General features: G+C 41.6%; 1 protein-coding gene across 1 annotated transcript in view; it reads left to right on the top strand.

Moving 5' to 3' along the window:
• Positions 1-11,336, top strand: part of slc1a3a (solute carrier family 1 member 3a) — a 24,726-nt gene extending 13,390 nt beyond the window's left edge. Inside the window, exons 4-10 of the mRNA XM_084468788.1 lie at positions 6,255-6,459; positions 6,783-6,825; positions 7,623-7,891; positions 8,347-8,580; positions 9,270-9,464; positions 9,907-10,041; positions 11,011-11,336. Coding sequence (XP_084324914.1) covers positions 6,255-6,459; positions 6,783-6,825; positions 7,623-7,891; positions 8,347-8,580; positions 9,270-9,464; positions 9,907-10,041; positions 11,011-11,218 — 1,289 coding nt within the window. The 3' untranslated portion in view covers positions 11,219-11,336. The remainder of the gene's footprint in view (positions 1-6,254; positions 6,460-6,782; positions 6,826-7,622; positions 7,892-8,346; positions 8,581-9,269; positions 9,465-9,906; positions 10,042-11,010) is intronic.
• The last annotated feature ends 402 nt before the right edge of the window (positions 11,337-11,738 follow it).

Raw genomic sequence — 11,738 nt, 5'->3', positions numbered from 1 at the left:
ATACTACAATGAAAGCAGGCCGAAGCCCTAAAGGAAGTGATGCAATAGGTAACTTCTGAGTCAAGGCCAGTAACAAGTAAGCTATAGACCTGGGGTCTCTTTTTTATCAACGGGGGTCGCAAAGGACGATTATCAACTTGGGGGCACCAGCCCTACAAGAAATTACTCACCAAGTGCTCCATCTGATCTTGTTGCACCTCACCGGCTCGCTTGCAAGATTTTGGCCTGAAGTTCTTCTCAGACCTACACCCTGGCCATCCAACATGCATATCTGAGAATCAGGCCTCTTTTTAATAATGACAAAAAGTTATGAGAGAAATGCACATTAACTTTTTGTTATCTCATAAGGGGCGTGGTGCTGACTCCTTTTGACCTTTTGACCCCAGACTTCAAAAACTTGTCCACAGGCCAGCTGTGTCTACACACCTTAAGGCACACATTAACACCTCCATCCCATCAAAAATGGGGACTAGAACTAACCTAGTCTTATTCACATTTACCTTACTGTCCGAGGTCACGCCCCTTTTCCCACCTTTTCGAGATGGCTACAGATGCCAAAATGTATACACACATTTCCCAGGGTCCTGAGAACGACATATCTGAGATTTGGAGTTCTAGCCCTTACAGAAAAAAAGTTTTCCAAAATAGACAGTTTTTTTGGACAAAGCCTCTCAGAAGTGTTGCGTGTAAGACCTAGTGGATCAGAATGTGGTGGAAAGAAAGTTTTTGGGATAGGAAGGTCATACCGCCCTGAAACTTGACTACCTTATTCTAGGGCCTAACTGGGACCCCCACACCGAAACTTGGCCTTCTCGGACCCCGAGGGCAGGGAGGGGGGGGTCTGAGGTTTAGGGTTAGGGTTAGGGTTAGGGTTAGGGCCGGCTTTTTTCCAGAGACCCACAATTTTCACAGAGTAATCCCAAGATGCACCCTGAAGGTCTAATGGACAAGATTCTACCTCTTGTCAACTAATTTATTAAGCTTACTGCTTAATGTCCTTGCCTCAGCCACCTATTGCATCACTTCCTTTAGGGCTTCGGCCTCCTAATGAATCACTTTAGTATATTTGAATGCCCTCTTTCATTTATATGACACCACCACCACTGGGACGTGGCAACAATTCTCAATATCCATATTGGGAGGGGTGGGGGGTGCTTGTGGACAGTATAGCCTACACTAGACATAAATAGGAAGCACACTCAGGAGGAGGAATGACCTCTCACACATGATAACTTAATTAATTGTTTCAAATAACATGCCTCGTTAAATCAATGAGCTTGATGTTTTGCTTTCATGAATAGGTTATAGGCTGTGTCACTACAAAATCTGACCATGCGCATCTCTCTGGGTGACGTGACTAGCCACCAGACAGGGATAAAAAAAAAAAAAGGTCAGAAAGTCAAGTTCAATGCAAAAGTAACTTATTAATTATAAGTCTAAACTGCGGAAAATAGAAAGATATTACAAGGTGAATTTTGAAGGACACCTTAGAATATCTGTCTATTTCCTAGCCAGCGGACCCTAGTTTACGACAAAAACAACACAATTGACGGCAGCTCAGTTGCCGCACTTAACGTCGTTAACGTGGTTCGGAGCAGAGCTATGAATGAATGTCATGTTACAATGAATGTTTATGTTTGAACTCATGAAGTCGTTTGCAACGTGAACGGTGCATACATTGTGTACATTAATGTTTAATCAATTAATAATAATTTAATAAATAAATAAATTAACATCACAGCGTCCCGCTCCTATCACAGGAACCTAGAATCAATATGTTCGGGGGTTTGTTCAGAATATTGTGCATATAACGTGTAGGCCTACATGTATTAAATGCAGGATATATGCGTGGATGTTACAGAAAATGAAATAATGGCCAGTTTGTGTAGTCGATGGCAACCACCATAGCGCCATAAAATCCTGCGCAGCCTGCCCCATATTTTGTCGAAAATAATCTCCCGATTAAAATCCATTGGTTTAATATTGAATTAATAATATATATATATATATATATTTTTAAATTATTATTATTATTATTAATTAATATATATAAAAACATACAATTATTTAGTCATAATATTATAAGTAGACCACGTAGCTATGTAGCTTATTGTTATAACAAGATCTGTATCTGATCATTGACCATTGACATAGGCCTACATATTTATATATGTATTTATTTATTTATTTATTATATAGGCCTACGGAGACCACCAGACCTCCTCGTCCGCGTCCCAGTTTGATTGACATGATCAAACGGCCCGCCCCGCCCCCTGAAGACAGCCCTCACTGCTGTCTCCGCACAGCTATTTGATAAATGCCAGATTATAAAACACGCATTTTAAAAAATCGAGTCAATAACTATCAATAACAATGCGGGACAACGTCTCAATTTGTAAAAAGTGGAAATGCGTGACTGTCCCGCACAAAGCGGGACATCTGGCCACCCTATAGGCTATAAATAAATAAATAAATAAATTAATTAAATAAATAAATAAATAAATAAATAAATAAATAAATAAATAAATAAATAAATATAAATATATATATATTAGTGGTGGGCCGTTATCGGCGTTAACGTGCTGCGTTAACGCGAGACTCTTATCGGGCGATAAAAAAAATATCGCCGTTAATCTATTCTCAAAGTTGAAGTAGCCTAAACAGAAGCTGAGTGTTTAATAAAATATACTGTCCATAATCGCGCCATATGCTGGAGACAATGTAGCGATGATAATAGAAACAACTTGGGTGAGCGATGACACTCCTCCGAGCTGCCCGCCTTGGTACGGCGGTAGGCGGACGCGTACCAGCCGTCTGCCGTCAACGCCGCCCCGGCTGCCGCTGCTGCCGCGACGCGCACCGGAGACGAGCGTGCCGTGGACCTGTAGCGAGGGCGCGTCCCGGTGCCGTTATATTTTCCCGTGTTTGAGTTTGTGATAGTAAGCGTGTAGTAAGTTATACTAGAGTTTGTGATGCATTTTGGAAACAGGAGATGAGCCCCTGGTCTAATGCGCCACCTGGCTTGAGAAACCCGTTCTCAAAGACTTACTTTTAGTCATTATTTAGGTAGCACACACATATTATGAATGCCTTCGGCAGAATTCAAATCAGCCATTTTAATCTAGATTAATTCTATTATATATATATATTTATATATATATATAGACCTTACATGTTTATATTCTGAGAAACGCTCCGATCGAAAACGCATGGGTTAACATTTCGTTATGCGCAGAACGAAAAAAGTCGGACAATCGTGCTCTGGGACACGATTCAATAGATTAACTTTTGTGCACATGAGCACGAAATGTTTTTGAGGAGGTCTGCTGTAAAAACCGGGAAAATCAGAGTAGCCCTATTACACTACATTTACCCTTTGATGCATTTGTTGTTTTGACACATAAATAGCTAGAGGGTGCATTGTACTATCTGCGCACACCCCTTCTATAGTCGAAGAAAATATCCCAATTGAAAGGCTATGGTTTGAATTTCGTTCTGTTCAATACGAAATAAGTCAGACAATCGTGCTTTGGGACACGATTCAATAGATTAACGTTCGTGCACATGAGCACGAAATGTTTTTGAGGAGGTCTGCTCTTAAAAGCAGGGAAATCAGTTGTATCCCTAATACACTACATTTACCCTTTGATGCAATTGTTGTTTTGACACATAAATAACTAGAGGGTACACTGTACTATCTGCGCACACCCCTTCTATAGTCAAAGAAAATATCCCAATCGAAAGGCTATGGTTTGAATTTCGTTCTGTGTAATACGAAATAAGTCAGACAATCGTGCTTTGGGACACGATTCAATAGATTAAAGTTCGTGCACATGAGCACGAAATGTTTTTGAGGAGGTCTGCTCTTAAAAGCAGGAAAATCAGTTATATCCCTAATACACTACATTTACCCTTTGATGCATTTGTTGTTTTGACACATAAATAGCTAGAGGGTGCACTGTACTATCTGCGCACACCCCTTCTATAGTCGAAGAAAATATCCCAATTGAAAGGCTATGGTTTGAATTTCGTTCTGTGTAATACGAAATAAGTCAGACAATCGTGCTTTGGGACACGATTCAATAGATTAACGTTCGTGCACATGAGCACGAAATGTTTTTGAGGAGGTCTGCTCTTAAAAGCAGGGAGATCAGTTGTATCCCTAATACATTACATTTACCCTTTGATGCAATTGTGGTTTTGGCATAAAAATAACTAGGGTGCATTGTACTATCTGCGCACACCCCTTCTGAAGTCTCTCTCTCTCTCTCTCTCTCTCTCTCTCTCTCTCTCTCTCTCTCGTTTCGTTCTGTGGAGCACGAAAAATACGTTTCAGTCTTCGAGCGGGTCTTCTGCAAAATCGGAAATATTGACACACACACACGCACACACACACACACACACACACACACACACACACACACACACACACACACACACACACACACACACACACACTGCATTGGTTTACATTTCGTTCTATGTAGCACGAAGAAATCGGAGAAACGCTCCCATTCACGATGCATAGGTTTACATTTCGTTCTGTGTAGCACGAAAAAAACGATGCCACTCAAAATGCATCGGTTTACATTTCGTTCTGTGTAGCACGAAATAATCGGAGAAACGCTGCCATTCAGAATGCATTGGTTTACATTTCGTTCTGTGGAGCACGTTCATTTCAGTTTTTGAGGAGGTCTGCTTAAAGATCGGAAATATTGACATACATATAACAAGAGGGTGCACTGTACTGTCTGCACACACACTCTCTCTCTCTCTCTCTCTCGCTCTCGTCTGAAAAACGCTTCCATTAAAAATGCATTGGTTTACATTTCGTTCTATGTAGCACGAAAAAAATCGGAGAAACGCTCCCATTCAGGATGCATCGGTTTACATTTCGTTCTGTGTAGCACGAAAAAAACGCTGCCACTCAAAATGCATTGGTTTACATTTCGTTCTGTGTAGCACGAAATAATCGAAGAAACGCTCCCATTCAGAATGCATTGGTTTACATTTCGTTCTGTGGGGGACGTTTGTTTCAGTTTTTGAGGAGGTCTGCTTAAAAAATCGGACATATTGACATATACTGTATATAACTAGAGGGTGCACTGTACTGTCTGCACACACACTCACTCACTCTCTCTCTCTCTCTCTGAAAAACGCTGCCATTCAAAATGCATTGGTTTACATTTCGTTCTGTGTAGCACGAAAAAAATCGGAGAAACGCTCCCATTAAGAATGCATTGGTTTACATTTCGTTCTGTGTAGCACGAAAAAATCGGAGAAACGCTCCCATTCAGAATACATTGGTTTACATTTCGTTCTGTGTAGAACGAAAAAAGTCGGACAATCGTGCTGTGGGACACGATTCAATAGATTAACGTTCGTGCGCATGAGCACGAAATCGCGTGATACCGGGTTGCAGCTCGTGTATTATCAGTTACATTACACTTTTCTCAGGTTTTCTGGTCATTGGGGCAGAAACTCTTGAGGGAGATGAGAAAACAAAAGTGTTTGAGTGGTGAGCTTAAGTCATAGCTGGAACCGTGATCTAGAAATCATTGTCATGTGTTTTTTTTAACTTTGTTACTTATCATGTAATATTCAAATAAATAACCAATGACTGAATGAATTAGGTGCTTCTATAAAGCCAGACATGGCAAGCTTATTTATATAAAAAAGTGGAAGTGGAATATTCAGACAGTTAGGCACAATCTGCAACCACCCCGCTAGATGCAACTACCTCCTACACACCCCCTACACCTGCACCTTTAATGCATCCCTCTAATGACATCGCTGTTTCCAATAACAAAGTTAACCAAACCAAAGAGTGGTGCTTCAGGGTTTTTTTTTTTGAGTGACTCAGAGACGGAGTCAAACACACTGTACTTCTGTCTGACTCATCCACACCTAAGGACAAGGATCTGACTAGAGCTAACCACAAGTACTTATGTATTCATTTAACATTTCACTCATTCACATGTTCTTAGTTAAGAGTTCACTGTTTTGTATTCATGTTGTTTTCCAAAGTGGCGACATGCTTTCAAAGTCTTAAAATGTGCCTGTGTAGTTGAGTGTCGTTGAGCAAAAACACAAACTAAAATACTAATTCAAATGGATAATCCAAGTCCAAGTCATATTAGCTGTACGAGTAGTATGAATGTATGAGTAGAATGAGTTGTAGTATTATTAGTCATGATGATTACACTAAAATAATAAACAGGTTGATTTTTATCCATGACGCTGGCCGGTTGCAGGCATGGCTGCCCTGGACAGCCGTGCGTCGGGGAAGATGGGCCTCCGGGCGGTGGTGTACTACACCACAACCACCGTCATCGCCGTGATCATCGGCATCGTCATGGTGCTCATCATCCACCCGGGGAAAGGATCCAAGGAGGAGTTCGGCAGCCAGCCCAAGATGGAGCGGATCAGCGCCGCTGACGCATTCCTTGACCTTATCAGGTATAGGCATGGATAATTAGACACACACACACACACACACACAAACACGTATGCACATGCAAACACCTCCACGTAACAGCCACATGTCCACACCCTCACCTAAATACTCTCATCCACCCACTCCCCCAACACACACACCCAAATTCACTCACGCAATCCAGAGACACACCCAAGCACTGACACAAAAAAAAATGCACATACTGCAAAGGGATTTACTGCAATACATATGTATTCATAAATTCATCATCATAATCAATTTGATGACATTGGGTGTGATTTGTCCTTCTTCTTGATTATTAAAAACACATAACTTTGTGTTTCAGAAACATGTTTCCTCCTAATCTTATTGAGGCGTGCACAAAACAGGTAACTCATCCAAGGTTTTAAAGACTTTGACCTTATCAAGGCATCTCACCCTTCTATTATCCTCCCTCTCCTTTTATGATTACCATGACTACATTGACTTGCGTTATCGTTAGGAATACGATTGTTTTGTTTAGGATTTGATTTTCATTGTGATTATATCATATTATATATTATAAGAATAAGGAGTCGCATAGAAAACAAATCAGAATCATGTGACTCCAAATATTCGTACAATGATTATGACTAATGAGAACAACCACAGACTGCATAATAATACTGATTCTGATGAAATTTGTACCATGACGACTGGTCCTTCTAAGGAAATAAAGCCCCTTGGCCGGCCGAAACTAAAACATTTTACCATTGAGAAAAGCCTGTGAATCATAGAATCATAGATTAAATCTCACAACAAAACCACCACATACTTACTAGAGTTTACATAATCCAGTTTGAAACACGTGTTATTGATACTTATTTGATACCAAATTAAATGCAGTTAAAAAGTAGTCTTAGACCAGCTGACATACACTCATATACTGTAGATAAGGTAAGGAGTATGACGATAAAAAACTAGCAATAAAAGCAACAACAAAAATGTATATATATATATATACACAAATGGATATATACCAATATATACCAATAATATAATATATACCAATTAATCTATTATCAAATATTAAAAGTGAGCAATCTCCCGCGACCCCAAGTACATATCAGCTGGGGTTCTGACCCCTGGGGTGGGGAACAGTGGCCTTATCTGTCTTTGTTTTGGTCTGTTGTTCACCTGAATCCAGTTCAAGACGCAGTACGCTAACAGAGTGGTCGTGGTGAGGATGACGGTGAACGAAACCATCTTCGGCCTCAACGGGAGCCAGGAGCTGACTCACGAGGAGCTGGTTCCAGTGCCGGGGTCGGTGAACGGGGTGAACGCCCTGGGCATGGTGGTCTTCTCCATCTGCTTCGGTCTGATCATCGGCAGCATGGGGGAACAAGGGCGGCCACTCAGAGACTTCTTTGACTGCCTGAATGAAGCTATCATGAGGCTGGTTGCCATTATTATGTGGTGAGTAGGAAGCAGAAAGTGGGGGAAGGATGTGCAACGTTTGGATGGCCCAAGGATGTAGAAATAGGCAGATGAGATGAGTGGTGTATAGACAGAAGCATCCCTCCCTTCCAATGTTTGAGCAATAATATTTCCACTTGTGGATCCATGGATGGATGTGTGAATTGATAGATGGACAGACGGATAGATGGATGGATGTGGAAATGGACGGATGGATGTGGAAGAATGGAAGACTGAATGTATGGATGGATGTGTGTGGCTGATAGATGGATGTGTGGATTGATGGATCTCTGAATGATTGGATGGATGGAGGTAAGGGATGTATGGACACAGGCGTGGCAAAGGATGGAAAGATGCATAGATGAATGGTTAAATGGATGGATTACCGATTTATTGAATGATTGATTGACTGACTTGAAGTCACCAACATGTCCCTTGCCCCCCTCCTCAACCAGGTATGCTCCCATAGGTATCCTCTTCCTGATCGCCGGTAAGATTGTGGAGATGGACGACATCTCATCGATGGGCGGTCAGCTCGGCATGTACACGGTCACGGTGATCTGTGGCCTGCTTGTGCACGCCATGGTCGTCCTGCCCTTGCTGTACTTTGCCGTCACCAGGAAGAACCCGTTCGTCTTCATCGGAGGCCTGCTGCAAGCTCTCATCACTGCCCTTGGGACATCATCCAGGTATGTTCCATGTTTGTGGTTTAATGGGCTGGGAGTTTTCTGTTTCGGCTGCTCATGGTTACAGCAAAACTTAACCATGACAACATTGTCCAGGTGTTATGATTCTACTGTCGCTGTTCTGATGGCTGACGTAACACTGTTATGTCTTTTTAAGTTTCACTCCTAAGAATCACAAATAGATGTGCAGTTAAAGCTAGAGTAGGCAACTTTGGATAAACTAGCCAGAGTTAGCTAGATTCAGGCCTTCCTTTCAAAGCGACTCCCCGCTAGCTTCAGCAATAAGTCTGCTTAGCCTTTCTGGAAGAATCCGGTCAGGCGCAAAGAGTGCTCTGGCATAGAGCTCGCATGTAGCCGGGTAGGTAGATGGACAGACAGGTAGCCATCCAAACAATTTAGATTTGTAAATAATTGGACAGGCCTGGGATAGCCACATATTGTTTTACTTCACATTTGATTTATTGATCGCTGTCAGGATTTCATCAAATAGGACAAGAAATGCTTCTCAAATAAATGCCTACCCCAATAAATGACTGCCTCTCATTATTTTCATGATGATAGGTAGTCATAATCATGAAAAGTATAATGCAAATGATAATGTTATCATGTTAGACATGTTATCCTGTCTCTTGTTCTATTGTTCTATCTCGTCTATTCCCCTTGTATTATGTTCTCTCCTACGACCCTCTTAGCTCTGCCACGCTGCCCATCACCTTTAAGTGCCTGGAGGAGTACAACAAAGTGGATAAGCGCGTGACACGCTTCGTGTTGCCGGTCGGGGCGACCATCAACATGGATGGAACCGCCCTCTACGAAGCCCTGGCCGCCATCTTCATTGCCCAGGTCAACAACTATGACCTGAGCTTAGGGCAGATCCTCACCATCAGGTATTACACACGTTATTACAGGCAGAAGCAGTCTGTACTGATTCATTACTGCTTTTTCTGATGGTGTTATAAGCAATTCTCTCCTCTCTGTATTTTACTGTGGGTTTTTTTACGGTAAAAAATAGGAAATAGGGAAATACCATTAAGAGATGAACAGCTTGTTTCAGATTCTAAGAACACTTTTTTTTTAATAATAAACCAATAATTTGGATAAAGCACTGGATCATTCAATGTTTGATGTTATAATAGTAGTTTTCTCTTGGTTTAATACTTAGTTCATAATAGTTCATATTGCCTAACCACAACGACAAAGTATTGGCAACATATAAACAGCAAAATATAACTATATAACTATATAAAAATATAACTATATATATATTGTATTATACAATAAGGGAGAAAATTTTCAGACATTTAAGAATACTCTCTTTAACCTGCCCAGTATCACGGCCACGGCAGCCAGCATCGGAGCAGCAGGAATCCCGCAGGCCGGTCTGGTCACCATGGTGATAGTGCTGACCTCAGTAGGCCTTCCAACTGACGATATTTCACTCATCATTGCTGTTGACTGGTTCCTGTAAGTATCAGTTGGTCCATCACATCACTATTGAAACATATATATATATATATATATATATATATATAAGAAACATGATTCTTCGTAAAAATAGTGAAATAGTTTATTTTTCTCCAGTTAGAGAATAGAATCCTTGTCCCGCTGAGCTACAACGGGTTTAGATGGATTCATAATGAGGAGCCAAGTTCCCTTAAAGTGAGCTCCATTGGACTCAATGTAGAGACACTCCCCTCACATTCCATGTCCCTCTTTCCATCTGGTTCTGATTGTGTCTGCATCAAATTCTTCTTAAGAGGTCTATTGCCTGCCATGCGTTGTTCTAGCTGTGGGAATTTTTCATCCTGATTGTTAGGGACTATTATTGTAACTTTTTTTTTCGTCATGTCTGGAACTATTAAAATTTAACTAGTTATCCTCTGCTCTCCTCCACTGTACAATTATATCTTCCTTTCTCTTCTGTATTATCTCTCCTCTTTTCTCCATAAATCTTCTCATCTTCTCTCTTCTTATTCTCTCTCAACTTTTCTCTGCCTCCCTCTCCATCCATTTCTTCCCTCCTATGACCTCTCATCTCATCTCTTCACCCTGTCCTTCCCTACTCCCATCTCTTTCCATCTCCCCTCCTCTCCTCTGTACTGTCTTCTCTCCTCTCTTCTCCCTCCTCTCTACTCCTCCCTGAACATCTCCACCTATCTCTCTTCTCATCCCATCTCTTTCCTCACTCTGCCCATCCCTACTCCCCTCTCTTCCCGTCTCCCCTCCTCTCCTCTCTTCTCCTCCCTGACCATCTCCACCTATCTCTCTTCTCATCCCATCTCTTTCCTCACCCTGCCCATCCCTACTCCCCTCTCTTCCCATCTCCCCTCCTCTCCTCTCCTCCCTGCCAATATCTACCGGCCTGTCCTCCCCTCTCTTCCTATCTTCTCTCCTCCCTGCATATCTCTGCCCATCCCTCCTCTTCTCCAACAGTGATCGGCTGCGTACCGTCACCAACGTCCTGGGAGACTCCATCGGCGCGGGCATCGTGGAGCACCTGTCTCGCCATGAGCTCCAGAAAAAGGATCCAGAGAGGGGCAACGTTTCGGTGGAGGAGGCAGCCAAGAAACCGTACCAGCTCATCTGCCAGGAGAACGAGTATGACACCGGCAAGCCCACGGACAGCGAGACCAAGATGTAGACAAAGACCACAACTTTTCTTGCAGATTTGACACATTTTATACATAAGAACCATTATGCTGCCGTGAACCACTGCTGCTCTTATTTTGGAGAGACAAAAACACCTGAACAGATTCAAATATGTGAATGTAGATATATATATATATATATATATATATATATATATATATATATATATATATATATATATTTCATGCAGGCAGCTCTGCCAGTTGAACATTTCAAAAATAATCCTGAATAAGATCTGGTTCATTGCATTACTGTTACTTCTAATGTAGGCAATAACTAGTTTTTGGTCTGCTGAAGAGTAGCGATGGTTTACTTGTTGAGGAACATGGTGAGTTGTGGATAAATACAACCTCTTATAGTTTAGGAACTAGTATTGCTGGCTGGATCTAAAGAGAACAGCGCACAAAATACACTGCCACTTTGTCTGGCTATACTTTCTTAAACTTTGCCTTCAGAGAATACAGTTTGTTATACATGGTAGAGCAACCAAAGGAATGTTTTATGAGACTAAC

The sequence above is a fragment of the Micromesistius poutassou genome (assembly GCF_964030765.1).
Source record: "Micromesistius poutassou genome assembly, chromosome: 5".
Classification (NCBI taxonomy): Eukaryota; Metazoa; Chordata; class Actinopteri; order Gadiformes; family Gadidae; genus Micromesistius; species Micromesistius poutassou.
Note: the sequence above shows the minus strand (reverse complement) of the source record. Positions and strands in the feature narration are given on the sequence as shown.